Here is an 18944-nt window from a genome sequence, read left to right on the forward strand (position 1 = left end):
ATTTTAAAAAGAACTCCATTCACAATAGCTTAAAATATACTTAGGAATTTTAACAAGAGATGTACAAGGCCTGTGTACTAAAAACTACTAAGCGCTGCTATGGGAAACTAAAAAAGGTCTAAATAAATGGTAATATAAAACATGTTCATGGATTGGAGGACTCAGTATTTCTAAGACGGCAATTCTACCCAAATTAAGCTATAGAGTCAATGCAATCCCAATCAAGTTTTTAGTGAAAAAAACTGACAAGCTAATTCTAAAATGTATATGGAAAGGTAAAGGATTTAAACAGCCTAAACAATTTAAATGAAAGACATATAAGATTAAAGGACTTATACTCTCTGATTTCAAGACGTGCTATAAAGTGAAAGCACAGGCATGTAGATCAACAGAACAGAATGCTGGATTACAGAAATATATATTATATTTATATATAATATATTATATATAATTAAATATTATATATATTACAGAAATATATATGTATATATACAGAAATACATATACTTTTATATATATATATTCAACTGATTTTTTTTGACAAAGGTGTCAAGGTAATTCAACAGTCTTTTCAACAAATGGATATTAGTTTAGAAAAAAATATATAAACCGTGTCCCTTACCTCACATCATACACAAAAATTAACTGGAAATGGAATGGGAATCGGAAGAGCTAAAACTATGAACTCTGCAGAAGAAAACAACGCAGAAATTCTTTTTGGACTAGAGTAGGCAAGAATATCTTAAGCGGGACACTAAAAGCACAGCCTGTGAGAATGCAAACAGGTGCAGCCCCTGTGGAATATAGTATGGAATTTCCTCAGAAAATGAAAAACAGAATTACCATATGATCCAGTAATTCCACTACTGGGTATTTACCAAAAGAACATGAAAACGCTAACTGGAAAAGATACATGCTCCCTGAAGCATTATTTACAATAGGCAAATTACAGAAGAAGCCCAAGTGTCCATTGATAGATAATGGATAAAATGTGGTATATATAGATACAATGGAATACTACTCAGCCATAAAAAAGAATAAAATCTTGCCATTTGCAATGATATGGATGGAGCGAGAGGGTATAATGCTAAGTGAAATAAGTTAGTCAGCGAAAGAAAAATACCATATGATTTCACATGCAGAATTAAGGAAACAAAACAAATGGAGGAAAAAAACAAGAGACAAACCAAAAAACGACTCTTAACTACAGAGAACTGTTGGTCAACAGACGGGAGCTGGGAGAGGGGAATGGGTGAACTCAGGCAATGGGGAATAAGAGCACACTTATCACAGAATTGCGCAACCACGATGCTGTACACCGGCAACTAGCATAACATTGTGTGTTAACTACACTGGAATTAAAATAAACAAAACCACAGCCATAAAATGAAAACATGATTAAAATGAACTTCATCAAAATTAAAATTTTTGCTCTTTCAAAGAAACAGTTAAGAAAATGAAAAGGCATGCCACGGACTGGGGAAAAAATGTGTAGAGCATATAACTGACAAAGGGCTTGCATTTAATACATATAAAGAATTCATTAAAATCTTTTTAAAAAGGGGGGGGCACCTGGGTGGCTCAGTGGGTTAAAGCCTCTGCCTTCAGCTCAGGTCATGGTCTCAGGGTCCTGGGATGGAGAACCACATCGGGCTCTCTGCTCAGTGGGGAGCCTGTCCTCCCTCCCCCCGCTCTCTCTGTCTGCCTCTCTTCCTACTTGTGATCGATCTCTCTCTCTCTCTCTCTCTCTGTCAAATAAATAAATAAATAAATAAAATCTTTAAAAAATAAAAAAGAATTCATGACTCAAAATAGACAACGATCCAATTAAGACAGGAAAAAGATTTGAACAGACATTTCACAAAACAATTGACTTGGCAAAAAGCACATGAAAAGGTGTTCAAAATCACTAGCCATTATGGAACTGTACTTTAAAACCACGGTGAAATACTGTTACATACATTACAATGGCTGAAAGGAAAGGGATTGATAAAGCAAGTGTTGGAGAGGCTATGTAAGAACTCGGACTCTCACACACTGTTAGTGAGAATGCAGCAGGTTACAGCCCTTTGGAAAACAATATAGCAGTAGTATAATATATACTACTGAGTTGAACACATATTTACTCTATGATCCAGAATTCTCACTCATAAGTTGTTACCCAAGAGAAACAAATCATGTCCACACAAAGACTTATACTTAAAATTTTGTTCATGGGAGCATTATTCTTGAGAGCCAGAAACTGGAAACAAATAAAATGTCCATCAACTTGGTAAATGGATAACTAGTGGAAAGGAAAAAGCAATAAATAGGAATGAAATACACACACACACCACGGACAGATCTTAACAACACTGTGCTAAGGGACAGCAGTCAAATACGAAAGACCATATAGAGTTTGATTCCATTTTTATGGAATTCTACATACTCTATAACAGAATAAACTGTCGTCACAGAAAATGCTCAGTGACTATCTGGGGCTGAAGGTGAAGAGAGGGGATCTGCTGCAAAGACACATGAGAAACTTCGTAGGGTGATGAAAATGTCCCGTGTCCTGGCTGTGGTTCTAGTTCTGTGGCTGTAGGTGGTTGCCAACATTTATTAAAGTATTCACTTAAAATGGGTGAGTTTTACTATAAGTTATAATAAAGTTATAGTAAGTTATACCTGAAAAAAGATAGGGGAAAAATGTCCCATGGGCTTTTAGGAAAGTTGAACTTGTGCAAATAGGGAGCATGTAGTATGCAAAAGGAAGGGCATTAAACCTTAAATCTGAGCATTATTTCCTGGTATTTTCCTTATGTTGGACATTACTCCGCTGTTCGGCTAGCGTTAAGACAGCAATACAATACTGACCACATACTGCTGTAAAAGTATTTACCTTTACCTTGCCTAGAATTCTCAGAATTTGGCCACTCAAACATTGGAAAAATGCTTAACTGGATTGCAGGAACCAGGCTTCTAGTCCTATTCTCCCCTATTACATTACATTATGCACGGCTTGGGGTTAGGTACTCAGCCACATCCTACCTCCATCACACAGGGAGTTTTCTGAGATTCTCAATCTGAGACCTACACACCTCCCTTCACCTCCCACTCCACAAGTGTCCTTGGATCAAATTTGGGCATCTGGGAACTTGCAGAGGAAAAAATGTGTATCTTTACATTCACTATCTTTAACTGAAATTTAGATTTCCTTCGATTATGAACACAAGCAATAATCTACAGCAGTATTAGCAGTACCCTGGCTTCGTTACCGAAAGAAATCACAGCCATTTCTGTATCACGTTGCAGGTGCTGCTCGTATCTTAAAATATTCTTTATGCACATCACTCTTTCAAAGTTAGAAGAATCGTTAGATTTGCCACTGGATACTGTTATTCAAGGTATCATCCAAGAAGCCCATATCTCATATCATATGTTTTTAATCATAGGATTAAATCATTTTTAGCGACTGGATAAAAGTATTTTAATAGAATTGGCTTCCTTTGTCGTGCTATTTTACTTTATGCATTTTAAAATACTGTTCGAGGGGCGCCTGGGTGGCTCAGTGGGTTAAGCCTCTGCCTTCAGCTCAGGTCATGATCTCAGGGTCCTGGGATTGAGCCCCGCATCGGGCTCTCTGCTCAGCAGGGAGTCTGTTTCCCCCTCTCTCTCTGCCTACTTGTGATCTCTGTCTGTCAAATAAATAAAATCTTTAAAAAAAAAAATACTGTTCAAAGAATGGATCCACAGGGTTTCCCAAAGGCATCTTTGGCACAAGAACATCAGACGTCCCTGGGCTAGATAATCCCTAACCATTCATTCTAGTGCTAAGAAATCTATTCAGAACTGACACAGAGACTCGATGACTCACGTTGAAGTGTGGTAATTAAAAGGCATTTTGAAATAAAAGTGATAAACAAATGCCAGACCTTGTCTTCTATAGGCCCCTGGGTGAAGTGATGTTTTTAATAATTTCACTCCATATTTTCTAAACTAAATTATGGGGAAAGAAATGGGGTGGTGACAGCCATTATCTCAGTCCACATCTCTTCTTTTCTAAGGAAAGGTTCTCAAGATTCATGGGTCCTGAATTACTTGGATTCTGATTTGAACGGACCAATTGTAAAAAAAGAAAAAACATGTTTGAGACAAATAGGGGAAGGTGAACACAGACTGCTTATTAGACGATATTAATATCATAATTTGTTATTGTAATATTCTAACAGCATTGTTTTGCATACATCTTTTTAAAAAATCTATTAGAGATACACATTGAGTATTTATAGGTGAAATACTGCACATTTGCTTCAAAATATTCCAGAAGATTTTAAAAATTATTTTAAAAAGGAGGAAGGGACTGATGAAACAAGGCAGACAAAGTTGCAATATGGGTAATGGGTTATTATATTTTCCTCTCTACTTCTGTGTTTGTTTAATATTTTTATAATAAAAAGTGGTTTTTCTTGTTTAAAATTTTAAAAATATATTTAAATTCTATTTAATTAACATATACTGTATTATTAGTTTCAGAGGTAGAATTCACTGATTCATCAGTTGCATATCACACCCAGTGCTCATCACATCACGTGCCCTCAATGCCCATCCCCCAGTTACCCATCCCCCCATGCCCCTCCCCTCCAGCAACCCTCAGTTTGTTTCCTAGAGTTAAGAGTTTTTTATGGTTCGCCTCCCTCTCTTTTTTAAATCTTATTTTATTTTTCCTTCCCTTCCCCTATGTTCATTTGTTTTGTTTCTTAAATTCCGGATAGGAATGAAATCATATGGTATTTGTTTTTCTCTGACTGACTTCGTTTGCTCAGCACAATACCCCGTAGTTCCATCCATGTTGTTGCAAATAGCAAGATTTCGTTCTTTTTGATGGCTGAGTTTTATTCCATTGCATAGATATACCACCTCTTTTTTTTTTCAAGTATTTATTTATTTGACAGAGAGTGAGAGAGTGAGATACAGAGAGAGACAATACAAGCAGGGGATGCTGAGGGAGAGGGAGAAGCAGGTTCCCCGCGGAGCAGAGAGCCCGATGCAGGGCTCAATCCCAGGGCCCTGGAACCATGACCTGAGCTGAAGGCAGAGGCCTAACTGACTGAGCCACCCAGGTGGTGGCTATATTGCATCTTCTTTATGCATTCATCTGTCGGCGGACATCTGGGCTACCGTGGACATTGCTGCTATAAACACTGGGGTGCGTGTGCCCCTTCGAATCACTATGTTTGCATCCTTTGGATAAATGCCCAGTAGTGCAACTGCTGGGCCATAGGGTAGTTCTATTTTTAACTTTTTGAGGAGCCTCTGTACTGTTAAAAAGTGTTCTTTAAAAAGAGATTCATAGGCCATCAGGATAAATCCAGGCCACAGAAACGTTTGGATTATATTCCCTTTTAGAAAAAAAAAAAAGAACCACATAAAGAAGCTTGCCAAAGCTCTTGCCACTCCTTCCTGTCTTAGAACCCAGGCAATCTCACGGTGACAGCGCCCTGTCTGCCTCCAACTTTGCAGGTTCTGCATTCATGGGACTTTGTATAATGAGCTATTGTAACAGGCCACATTCACTATGTCTAAACAGGTGAAATCTAGTTTAGATCATCAAAGGTGGTTCATGCTTTGGTTAATCCATTAGTTTGGTCTTTCTATAGTCAGAGAGTGAAGCCCTACTCAAGCCAGTGTGTCTGTGCTGCTAGCCAGGGGTTTACAGCTGGACAGCCTGTCATCACGACTGAGGAGCGCCAGGGGCACGCCACACCACCTTCAGGGCAATACAGCCTTTGGTGAGATGGCCATTCATGTGTCTGAGAAATGAGGCAGTAGTGCCGGGGTGAACACTTCTGTTCCTAGAGTTACGGGTTCTCTGGGAAGCTCCAAAGGCTTTCAAAATTCATCACACACTTGGGGTTACTGCCAACGAATTTTCTGAAACAGTAGAGCAATGCAGTTTAGCACATGGGCTCTGGAATCAGGTCCTGGATTTTAGATCCTAGCTCTGTCACTGTTCTGTGCCACGCTTGTCTGATTTGTAAAATGTGGTAATACTAGTAATTATCCTCAGAAGAATGTGATGAGGACTGCACCACACAATACCATACATGCAAAATACCGAGAGCCATGTCCAGAGCACGGTATATACGCTCTCAACACCCGTTAGCGACTGCTACTATTACTATCATCTTCAACAACAGCAAAAGTTTCACCCCAAAATAATGGCCCTGTTTTGCCCATGTCAGTAATACTTGAAAATTAATTCTAAGAAAAGGTAATATGGAACTGCGTCAACACTATAAAAGTTACTCTTTGGAAAGAGCTTCCTCTCTTTATTGAGTTACATGCCTTCCTGGGTTACAATGTGTTCATTTCGAAGCAGCTGCATACATTTTTAAGTCAAAATCACTCCGTTTTAATGCCCTTTCTTTGATCAGATAAGCTCACTTCAGCAATTACTTCGGTCCAATAATTACAACTGAAAGGAATCACACAATACACATGAGACGGTACAGGGCAAGAAGCCACCACACGGCATCATGCATCTGATTGACAACCTCCTTCCTTACAAGAAGGCCTTTAAGGTCATTAAAAAGGTGTCACCTAAATCCAAGGTATTCGAATGAAAAGAATATTCCCAAGAACATTATGAAGATTAAGGAAATACATTCTCAAAGCAGTGTCAAACACTGCAGAGAAAGTCTTTCTAGAAGTAGACTCTGAAGATGAAACAGGAGTTTCGATATGAATCACAACAGTGACAGTGGTCGATCAAGTTCTAGAGCTATTCGGGCTTCAACCGTGAACGGGGTGCCTGTGAATGGAACCTAAAGATGAAAACCTCTTCACCTCACAGAGCTAACCGCTTTCAAGGAAGCCCAGATAAAAATTAACTGAAATGCTCGAAGTACCTAAAGGACCAAGAGTTCTCATAATCAGAGCAAAAAGGCATTTTAGGAAGTAGAATTTCTTTCATCTTTTTCCATATTCTTTTATCTCTTTGAACAATAAAGAGAACTGATTAGTTTCACTTTTTATTCACAATCGATTTTGGTTCCTGTTGTGTTGATAGCGATTATTCCTACTAGAAATGATAAAATTGAGCCACAAATCTTTATATATGCATCGTCTGAGGTAATCATATGAATCCTAAATAATATTACACTTTTTATGGATTCGCTTCGAAATGAATTCTAATATATAACATTGTAGTTCCTGATTTTAATTACTTCAATAATTCTCATTTGTTCTTCAAATCTACTTATTTATATAAAAATGTGATTCATACCCAAAAACTCAGCAAGTTTTGAAAAACCTCACAATTTTGGTTTTCATTATCTAGCAAGTAACTATCCTGCTTTTTGCTCTTAAACACTCTACAAGACGTTGTTTTTGTGGCAAAGAGATGAGTCCACTCCCTTCCGCTCAGGAACTGGTCTTCCCTGACTGACCCAGTAACACCTCCCCTCGGTCTCCTGCAGCCCATAATGCTTATGGTATTTGTTAGCACTTGAAATTTATATATTTGATAGTTTACTTCTTTATTGTCTGTCTCTCTCATCAGACTCCATTAGGGAGGGTCTCTCTCTTTTTCTACATCTCTCTCTTATACATAAAACACATGAAGTTCTCTCTGCCCTACGTCTCTTTGTGCCTGTCATATAGCAGGCAAGTTCATGAAGTATTTGTTTAAAAAATGCATACCACTGTAATTCATCGTTATCTGATCTCTTTTCCCATCAACTAGACCCAGGGCCACAAATGATTTTTGTCTAGCGTCAAAGAGTCAGTATTCTAGGCTTTACCATCTCTGTTGCCTATGCCTCCCCCATTCCCAACAACCTTTTCAAAACCCAGAAAGCACCCTCAGCTTGAGGGCCATATGAAAACAGGCTGAGGGCAGGATGTGACCCACAGGGTGTCATCTGCCAACTCTTATGCCAGACTCCAAGTGTCTTTTTTTAGTATATGTGCTGCCGAAGCGAGCACGAGACTCCAAGTGTCTTAAGGTCAAGCCTGACATACTCACTCGTATCTCCTGGGACCTTTCCTAGTAGTGAGCACACAAAGGTTCTCAACAAACCCAGCACTCAGTTGAATTGGGTGAAAGTGATTGGGTTAGGAGTAGAGAGAACAAAAAATTTAATGGAACAGCCCAAATGGTCAGATTTAGAATGGCAGGCATTTTGCCAGGGAGATACGGCCTCTGGTCCAGGCTGGATGACTCAAAGGGTCACTTACCAATGATTTATGGGCGATGGGAAAAGACAGCTTGTCGTACAATCACACACTCTCTCACTTGCCTCGGGGGTCACAGATCTCAATACCCTCCATTTCGGAGCAGAAACCCTGCTACCACAGGCAGCTGCCTCCTCTCGTGCCTACTCACAGTGCAGCTGACTTGGACCCTGAAGAAGAGCTCATGTTTCTCCCAGCAGTTGCTTCTGTTCTGTGTTACTGTCTTTGCTGTCTGGTTCTCTTGTCACCCAGCATTCCGAAAAGGTGCTGGCTTCAAGATACCATCTACCTCCAGAGCTTGGTAAATATGGAATTACCTCCATAGCCAACTATAAACAGTTCTTAGATGATGGCCGGGAAACCTTCCTGGAAACAGTTTTTGGATGGGAGCACTCCCTGATCCTTGCGTGGTTCCAAATCTTGCAGTATGTTGATCACGGATGAAAGAAGGAAAGAAAGAAGGAATAAACGGATGAAAAAAAACTCCACGGCCATGATCACGGTCACACCTCCGCTCCCGAAACCATCAGAACGCTGGAGGTTGCAGTGTCTCGTGAGAGATCCCAGAATATGTGCAATGTTTTCCCCATGGGCATTCTTGCTTCTGCACACTCTAGCAAAGCGTGAGGTCAGAGCCATCTGCCTCAAGAGAGGAGTGCCTCTTTCCTCTAGCATCCAAAATGTTCAGAATGACTACCGGCACCTGCTCTAGTGACCGTTTTCTTTCCGGGCCTGGGAGAGGCGGACAAAGGAAGGAGAGTGAGGCTGTTATGTGGTGTCCTGCCAGGCGTCCACTCCCCATGGAGCAGCAGAGGCAGCCCCAGAACCTTGGCTCCATGTCTAGGCACGTCCCTCCTCCTTCATGTTCTTTAGAACTCAGAACTTCACTGAAGTGTGCTATCATTAAGGCTCTGCCAGCCCATATTTACTCCCCATCCTCATGGAAAGAAAAAAGGGAACAAGTCGTCCCTTGGGTGTTGTAACCAAGCAAGCAGCTCTTTCCAAAGGAAAGTGTCAGATGCTTAACTGCATGATGGAGTAAGACACATTATCCAACCAAGCTACACTCTGATGCAGCAAGTCCTGCATTTTAGATGGAAGAAGCAATAGGGTGGGAATAATTTATTTAAAGACAGGCTGTGTATTAATGATGGAGCAGGAAACAGCACTGAGTCCCCTGGTTCACGGACCAGGTCATATCTGCCCAAGAGCTGTGAGTGTAGACGGTGATGCTAAGAGACAGCGGCAAGCAGCCTGGGGAGGAAGGGAATAATGGCCCGAGGAAACACTCCGGCAAAAGTGAATTAAACAAATCCCGAAGTCCTTGTAGTTGTTTTAAAGAGTGCCCGTGGGTTCACATTTCTGGAGAATGTAACCAGAACTAAGTGAACTAACTAACTGCGTGTCTGACTTGGAGAAGCTAAGACAGGAAGGCGGAGACGGAGCTGTAAGAAATACTGGACGTGGGGCGCCTGGGTGACTCAGTGGGTTAAAGCCTCTGCCTTCGGCTCAGGTCATGATCTCAGGGTCCTGGGATCGAGCCCCGCATCAGGCTCTCTGCTCAGAGGGAAGCCTGCTTCCCTCTCTCTCTGCCTGCCTCTCTGCCTACTTGTGATCTCTGTCTGTCAAATAAATAAATAAATAAATAGTCTTAAAAAAAAAAAAAGAAAAAAAAAGAAATACTGCACGAGTGGTACCAGGGAAATATTCTTTGGGGAACAGACCTTTCAAAGAAATGAGAATTGCTAGAACACCAAATGGACTGACAAGGGAGGACAGGCACTGAGAGGTGAGTACTCCTTTATCCCTGGGCATCATTCTTGCTCGCCCCTACCAGAAGAGTGACTCTTGGGTCGCATGTGACAAGCACAGGTGACAATGAGCAATACCAAGAGTATCTTTTTTCTCTTCTATCTGATATGATCTGACATCAAGATTTTTGAAAACAGAATCATAGCTAGAAAACCAAAGTAAATTTCATTTAAAGGACTGCGATTTCAAGCCACTTTGGTTGAGCGTTCCTCTAATTTACCATTTGCAACTGTCCTTCCGTGTGTCCCTCCTGTGTCCTTCTCTCAGAGCCACTCTGGAGACTTGTGACTGTCGCCACCACTGTTCAAGGCAGGGCACTGGCCCCTCCTGTTGACCTGGGCGAGGGAGTCACGCCAACCAGACCACCCGCACAACTGTCCAGGGTCGTGCGAGACAAACCAAGGATACAGTCAGGATCTGGGGGGGGGTCACCAGGGTAGAGGTGGAATCCCTGGAATCAAGACTGTGCACGGAGTGAATATGGCAAGTAGGTGATGAGATCTCACACAGGAATTAAGTGTCAGAATGAAAAAACAAAAACGGCAACACAGAAGGTGACAATCAAACATTAGGGCCACATAGACAACAGGCAGAGAGGAGACTGCCAGGAGGCCTTGACCATGAGGCTCCCTCCACCATCTGGCCCTGTATTCTGGGTCAAGCTCCATATGTGAACGTCTCCACAGGACTTACCAACCAGATCCCCAGCGTACACATGAGGAAACTCAAGCAGAGGGAAGCATGTCTTAGTGATTTGGATAACGTCATATAACCAGTTGGAGGAATACCCATACTAAAATCTCACCTCTGCAATTTTGTTTTTGTCTGTGCACATAACTAATGCGCAGCAATATGCTTGCGTTCCTGAGAGTCCCCACGGAAGACCTGCTCTAGAGTAGAAGCTCGGCAGAAAGCTCTGCAGGCAAGGTGCTTATCATTGGGAAACATCTTAAAAACACAGCCAACACTCAGTTCTCCCTGTGCGGGTTACACCATGGCATTAGAGGCTTTCTTCCCCTACTATCTGTTGCTGTGAAATGGGGTAAGACAAATCAATTTCAGAACCATGTTTTAGCCTAAGCAAATCACAACCAAGGACGTCAGTCCGCCAGGGAAACAAAAACCCCCAAACCAACACCTTTACACTGACGGCGTGGCTGAATAGGGCCAAAGCTCCTCTCCCGGGAATAGTTTATTAAAGGTCAAGGGTTAGTTCTATCCACTAAGTGAAGTCAACCCCAGGCCACCGCTTTTCTGTAACGTGACTTGGGAAAGCTGGAACTTCTGTGTCTTTGGCCTGAAGACTGGGCATTGTTCGTATCAAACGCTAAAGAATAAAGGTCTTGGTTGACTTAAAACTTGAACCTGGCACCATGGGTCAATGGTTCTTACATAACAGAGAAATAAATAGAAGAAGCTCCAAATTATCCATTAGGAGAAAGCTGGACCAGGGGCACCTGGGTGGCGCAGTTGGTTAAGTGGCCAACTCTTGGTTTCAACTGCAGTTGTTTTTTATCTTAGGGTCCTGAGATGGAGCCTGATGCCCCGCATCAGGCTCCATGCTCAGTGCAGAGTCTGCCTGGGGATCTCTCTCTCTCTGCCCATCCCCTGCTAGCTCTCTCTCTCTCTAAAATAAATGAGTTAATTTTAAAAAGAGAGAGAGAAAGCTGGACCAAGGTTTACTGAATCACTGATTAAGGTAAAACAACAAGCATTTAAAGATGCCTATTCGTGGAATAAAATTGAAAAGTGATGCTGGGAATACATTTGAACTTGTCTCACCTTTCAAATAACTATTATGTTATTATCAAAGTTGTAGGTTTTTTCCCTTAATAAGGTTGATAGCCACATGACCAAAGCAAGTATGTTTTGAATAACCCTGAAAGTTTTGGAATCTCATGCTGGAAAAACGTTTTGAAACAGGAGTCTGGAACCCGGGACACAGGACAGCGTTTCTTCAACTCAGCACTACTGACATCTTGTACCCGACGATTCAGCTGCTGTTGGGGGGTCGTCCTGCAACACCCCTACCCTCTACCCGCTAAATGCCAGAAGTGACAATCCCCACTTCCGCCCTGCTCAGTCATGACAATCAAAAATGTCTTAAAAAAAAAAAAAAGTCTTCAGACCCTGACAAACATCTATGGAGGGGCAAATTAGACCTGGTTGAGAACCACTGGTCTAGAGGTATTTTCTCTTCAAGAGAACCCCCTCAGGACACTGAAGGTTTTCACAGTCATTATTACATACGGTTTAGGACTTTGCAAATGTATGCTGACGTGCTCACAGCAGAAGTATACTCACTGTGTACAAGAAAACAGAAATCTTTCCACATCAGCAGCAGAGTGAGTTTTGTAAAGCCTTCTGCATCATATTCCACGACGCCTCTAGGTGATAAACACACACACACACACACACACACACACACACACACACACACAGAAAAAAACCCTCATCAAAATTAGGCACAGGAGAGATGGAACCAAGTAAAGAATATATTCATAACATCACGGTGATTGAATCCGAGATGCATTTAAGGTTAAGGGAGTGTTACCACAGGAAGGACATGGGATTTGGAATGACAGCATCTACGTTTAAGTTACTGTTTTGCTATGTACTGTTATGACTTCAGGCAAATCACTTAACCTCTGGGGCCTCAGTTTCCTCATCTGTAAAACACATACAATAATGTTTTCAAACTTCCTTACAGGATTGTGAAAAACAAGTAAGATAAACCATAAAATGCTATGCAAATGCTGGTTACCAGTTATGAGTAAAAGGACAAAGGCAGCCATCAGGTCAGCGACGACACTACTTTCTGTGATGACTAAGTCTCACTTTTACTCAGGCACTAAGCAGTAATCAGCAATGGCAACATTACTAAGTTTAGGAGTCTGTATTATTTTCTTCCAAAGCACTTAGAATCCTTTCACTTGTGTCCCCTGTCTTCCCCACCAGGCTCAAGACAAAGAAGCCCCATTAGCTGGGTGGGCGCTGGTTCTCGGATGGGAGACACACAGGGTACGTGTCATGTGTCAAGGAGAACAGGCCTGGACTGCTGAAGGGCTGACAGACTCGCCTCCCCCATTTTCCACAAAGCCTGAGTGCCTGGGAGACATCACCATAACATGACAATACTAACCACACACTGAAGACAGACATAATTGTCTCTGTCATCCACACCAGGAGGCGGAACATAATCATCTCTGTCAGCCACACCAGGAGGTGTTTGCTGTCTCCCTCGCTGAGTGAGGCCAATGAGACCATTAATCCTGATGGCCTCCCAGTTTAAGTAGGAAGGGGGAACTCACTGTCAAGGTAAAGGAACTAAGACGCTAAAAGTTGAGTGATTTGCTCAAAGACTGTTGGTATATCATTCAGATCTTCTGACTTAGGTCAACAATTTTACTTACTGCTTTATATTTCTTTTCATGAATTTATAATCAACTCAATACGTTATAATACTGCTATCTAAACTTTTCAAATCCTGCATGCTATAAGTAAAAACAAACACAGAATCCTTTTTGTTATTCATAGTTACAGTAATATAACAGCAATTGTATATGATTTAGTAGTTGAATACAGGTACTACCATATTGTTTTATTATATGCATAATAAAACATACGCAAAATGTATATTAAAAAAGAACGAGTTTTTTCATTTTTGTTTTTGTTTTTTAAGATTTCATTTATTTATTTGAGAAAGAGAGAGAGAGCATGAGCTGGGGGGAAGGGCAGAGGGAGAGGGAGAAGCAGGCTCTTTGCTAAGCAGGGAGCCCAAGGACGCAGAGCTCGATCCCAGGACCCTGAGATCATGACCTGAACGGAAGGCAGACACTTAACCAACAGAGCCACCCAGGTGCCCAAGAATGAGATTTTTAAAATGCAGTTTTCCTATTTTTCTTGTGAGCCAATGGAGTGAGGGGGGACACACACCCTTCAGGTGTGTGCACCCTACTTGGGAGCATACTGGGCTAGCTCCTCCATTTTTACTTATATATACTAAAGATAATCTTCTTTGAAAATCAGAAGACCAATGGTGTCATTTATGAACCACTGTTTGTATCCTAAGTACTTTCTCAAAATGTTCATAAATAAAGCTGAAAAATATCCTAAGTATTAAAGACTCATGCGAGAGACAGTCACACTGCTTAGATATTGACAGTTCTATTTTGGAAGCACAAAAAATTCAATTTCTTAAAATTATTTCTGAGGAGTCAGAAATTTGGCCCATAATTATACCATAGTTTATAAAATTATATCCCAGGGAATGACCAACCTTATTCTTTATTTTACCTGCTCCTCCTTAGTCCCACTTTTTTGGTCCTAATTTATTCATTTCTTATTTAAAATTTTAATTTTGTGTTACTATCTATATCTCTCTATATTTATACACTTCCTACAGAATAAGGTGGGATATAAGCAGACCATTAACACCCTCAGTGCTCAGTCCCCCTGAATGGGTAGAAGGCCCCGCCTTTTGAAGAAGACTGAGGGGAAAGCACGTCCCCTCAGCCACTGGGCTAAGCCCTGAGCAGAAGCTCAAGGAGGCCTCTGACGTCATCTAAGGAAACAGAGCTGCGGAGCAGAAGGGCCTCTGGCAACCTGCAGGAAAGGCCCAGGCCCCAAGGGGGAGGGGCGGCAGGTGGGGCTTGGGCAGCAGCAGCAGGACACGCCCCCTATACCTACAGTCACTTGCCTCCCCTCCCCTCTCTGTGCCTTCTTCCAACTTCTAATCTCAAGTGGGAGTTGCTGCTTTTGGGTCTAATGCGGGATGCCCTCCTCAGATCTTGGGGGCAAGTTGCGAGCCAGAGTCCTGTCGGGACACCTGAGTCCTGAGAACCCAGGCCCCCACCCTGGCTCTGGCTCTGGCTGTCAGGTGGATGACTTCCGTCAGGTCATTGGGCTTCTCAAAGTCTCAGGGCTTCTTGGAGCGAATTGTGCCAATACCGCCCGGCAGGCCGGCTCACTCACGACCCCTGGGAGCGATGGCGGTGAAAGCGCTATGCGAACTGTAGGGTTCTAGAACAAGCAGGTGGTGCTGCCCTTGTCACTGCTGGGTTTTGGGTGAGTATGATGCTGCTCCAAGGAAGATACCTGTTTCTGTAATTTAGCAAAGAATCCTAAAAACCATCTTCCTAGGAGCTTCAGTTTCAGCAACATACCAGCAAGAATCAAAATGGCCTTGAAAAGCTAGCACGGGGAAGCACGAGCCGCTATTTTCTTAATCAAGCCCCACATTAGGGTCGTGAGGACACGAGGGTGTTGCTGGCATGTGGTTTAAACAAGGAGGAACTTACGTGCCGAAGTGACTGAGGAAAGCAGCAATATACTCCCTTCTTTTGTGGTACCCTTGGATCACATACTGCACCTAGAACAGGAACCCGAAGATGAGGAGTGGGGAATTGTCACATGCTTCCTTACAAAACATTCCCAAGACTCAGAGAAGCAGAAGGAACGGTAAAAATGAATACACCACACTCCCATCACCTATACTCACCTCTATTCAACAAGACCTATGAACGTTTGGTCCGGCTGCTTCATGCAGCCATTTACCTCCCCATCAAGCTATCAATCAATCTTGCTGAGACACTTCAAGGGAAATGAGAGACACCATTTGACAGCTTGCCCCTAGATCCGTGAGCGTGTATCTCCAAAAAACAAGACCTTTTCCTACAGAGCCATGATGTCATTACCATACCCAACAAATCTAGCCCGTCATTCTCCGACTTCATCTAGTGTCCTGTGCTTTGTCATGATTTTCCAATTGTCCCCAAAATATTCTTTTAAAAGGCAGGGTACAATCGAGGGTATAATCAGGGATCAGGCATTTAGTCTAGAAAGTCTTTTACGTAGAATAAGAGTACCTCTTGGGGTGTGCACATGCGTCTATGTGTTATATGATACTGACTTTTCAGAGAGATTGGGCTAGTTGTCTCATAGGATGTTTTGCATTCTACATTCTGTGGGTGGTTCTCTCCTTTTCCCTCTACTCTGTAGGTCCCTGTATTTCCCATAAACTGGAAGTTAGACTAAAGGTGTGATTAGATTCACGCTAAACATTTTTGGCAAGAAAACCTCATAAGTGATAGTGGCCTTGATCACTGGTTCGGGTGACGACCAACAGCAGGCCAACCCCACTGTAAAGGGAGGTCTCCCCTTTGCCGCCGGGAGTGAGCTGTAGGCACACTTCTCAAAGCCTATGAAGATCTAGTCCCTTCTCAACCTTTCACCTGATGATTTTAGTATCTGCTGGAGAGCCTTGTCTGAATCAATTATTTCATTAGGAGCCGGAAAACGGTGACTTTTTGAATTCTCTCACTCCTTGTGTGTTTATCAGCTGGAACTATCTGTAGAGAAGAGCTTCCGCTCATCAAATGGGGGTTATTTTACTCTGAACTTCAACTCCTATTGAAAAGGCAGGACAATGTTGAATTCTTTCTTTTTAAATTCCTAATATCCAGGAAAAGAGTGTTACAATAGGGGATTTTATTTCGCCTTTTTATATTTCCTTGATATCACCAAATGACAGTTTTTATAAAAAAAAAATTGTGAACCTATTAAGCTGGACATCTGGAAATTAGTCATTTACCCATCAGTACCAACACAAAAATACATTCCTTATAATGTCCCCATAATGGCTTAAAGAAACAGGGGAGAAAGAGGCCCCCAAAACTGTTTATATTGGCGGTAGCCACAATGAGTTTCCATGGCTAACAAAAGCTCAAGATAAAGTACTTGAAATAACCTTGACACAATTGGTAGTGATAGCCACTTTGTACCCTTTAAAAGTAAAACAATTCTATTTATATAATAGGGGTTTATGTCAATTTATAAAAACAGTGCTTACTTTGCAGGCTTAATGCAGGATCAGAAATGTTATTTTGGGAAAAGAAAAACAGATGATAAGTTTGCTTAAGAGGCTTTGTTTAAAAAGGGGATGAAAACAGTTCTGTGTACTTGATTTTAAAAACAGAAAACCATTTTAACAGAAACCCACAACAAAACTGGCTATAAAGATAGATTCCAATGTAATTATGGAAATTCATTTGAAGAGATTGTTTCTAAAAGCAGCCCATACTGTCCTCGTTTGTAGCAAGCATAAGAACATCAATTTTAAAAGACAAGTAAAATTAATGAAAGGGAACCAGATAAAAAAACAGACTGATTCTTATATTTCTGGGAAAACGGTAACAGAATTTTTTTGAAGGAAAATATATGACTAGAAATTAATCTCAATTGGAGGGCTTTTTTAAAAAGGCTTTTCTTTTCAGTTCTGGAAGACCAAAATGTGCATGTTTCTCTATAATACTGGGACACAGATTTGAAGGCAGTACAAAGTCCCACAATGTAAATAAGAATTCTATCCTCCAAACAGTTCTGAAGGAGGGCAGAGGCTGGGGGAATTTGGTCCAATGAGAGGCAACCACTCCACGAGAGTTAGATGCCCTGGAATCCGTGCCAAGCCCACAGACGGCAGACTTGCCAGATTTTCATTTCTCTGACATTTAAAAAATAATACTGAAGCCTTTGAAATATTATTGCACTTCAAAAATATTTCCTATATTGAGATGAGCTATCTTTTGAAAGAAAGAGACAAACAAAAGATTTCTTTTCCAAGCCCGTGTGCACAAGTCAGTAGGAGCAGAGAAAACAGTGCTCTGGGAATCGAGCGAACGGAGTGAGTCGATGTGGGAGACGGGAAAAAAGTCAGTATTGCTTGTGGGCGGATATCTCCAGTTTTCAGCTAACTACAGTGACTGGCCATTAACAAGTACATACTTACACTTTTTAGAAATATCTGACAATTGCCATTAATGTAAACTCAGTTATTCGCTAATGTTATTCGTGCGGCTAGGAGAAAGCTTTCGATAACCTGATGGGCCTGCCTACCAGCCCAGCTGATCTGGAAATCCTGCCCCTACCCTATAAGCGGGGACTCCGGCAAGCTGCTCCTAGACAGGACATAGAGAATCAAGAGCTGACTAGTAAAAAGTGAGGTACAGCAAAGCAGAAAAGAGGTAAGGGAAGCTCTAGTGAATTACCTTGATACTCACTAGTGGCAAACACACACTCACTCGCACCCCCCCACACCCCCACACCCACGCATGCACCAGACAACTGGGAAATGGAGGAGTTCAAAGGCGCAAGACCTAGCAAAAACTTGGGACATAAAAGAAATTAAAGGAGGAGGAGGTAGAAGTTTAAAAGATGAAGACAAGACTGGAATGGGAGGGCAGAATCCTTAGGAAAGGAAGAAGGAGCTCGAAGAACTGGGGAGAGAAACAGATGAGCTGTAATTCCAAGTAGGAAAGGCCAGTGTCAGGTGGCGGCTGAAGCTGGGATGGGGTGCAGAGGACGCACCTGCAGAACAATGCCCACAATGCTGGGGCGGGGCTACGTGGAGGGAGGACCCTCACGAGGGGAGGGCCAGGAGATTGTTTTTACCTTGTTGGTGAGTAGGTGGCATACTTGAGGCACATAATCAATGAGACATCCTCCTCCTGGAAAAGCTGGGATATGAAGAGCTGAGGAGCCTCCAAGGGCACTGAAAGGACAAGAGTACAAGGGACACTTCTCTTAGGGCTCCAGCAATGCAGGAAGTGACACCCCCAAACAGACTCGCCTTCTCTTATCAACGTCTGCCCACCAACCACTTGAGTTAATGAGGATGGGAACATGGGCTTCACTTGCTGATGACATTTCTTTATCTTTATTTGTTTTGTTAGATCAGCATGTTCAGATGACCCATGACTACCAATAATGACTGATAACAACTAATGGTTCTATCATACACAATAGGACAAAATAGCACATTTTGATTGGCATGGGTAAATGTCTTGCCAATATTAATGGGTTGGACCTCTGATGGAGAGACGCATGTGTTTGTACTCTCCGTTATGTGCTAGGCAAAG

At 42.0% G+C, this 18944-nt stretch overlaps 1 protein-coding gene across 2 annotated transcripts in view; it reads right to left on the bottom strand.

The window, feature by feature from the left end:
* The window catches only part of BABAM2 (BRISC and BRCA1 A complex member 2), a 401322-nt gene that overhangs the window by 66689 nt on the left and 315689 nt on the right, over positions 1 to 18944 (bottom strand). Inside the window, exons 8-10 of one of the 2 annotated variants that reach the window (XM_080812665.1) lie at positions 18478 to 18577; positions 15330 to 15400; positions 12334 to 12416 (exon numbers count right to left, since the gene is read on the bottom strand). In XM_080812665.1, the coding sequence (XP_080668791.1) occupies positions 12334 to 12416; positions 15330 to 15400; positions 18478 to 18577 (254 nt within the window). The remainder of the gene's footprint in view (positions 1 to 12333; positions 12417 to 15329; positions 15401 to 18477; positions 18578 to 18944) is intronic. The other variant, XM_080812666.1, reaches the window with a different exon arrangement.

Source organism: Martes martes (genome assembly GCF_963455335.1).
Source record: "Martes martes genome assembly, chromosome: 9".
In the NCBI taxonomy this organism is placed as follows: Eukaryota; Metazoa; Chordata; class Mammalia; order Carnivora; family Mustelidae; genus Martes; species Martes martes.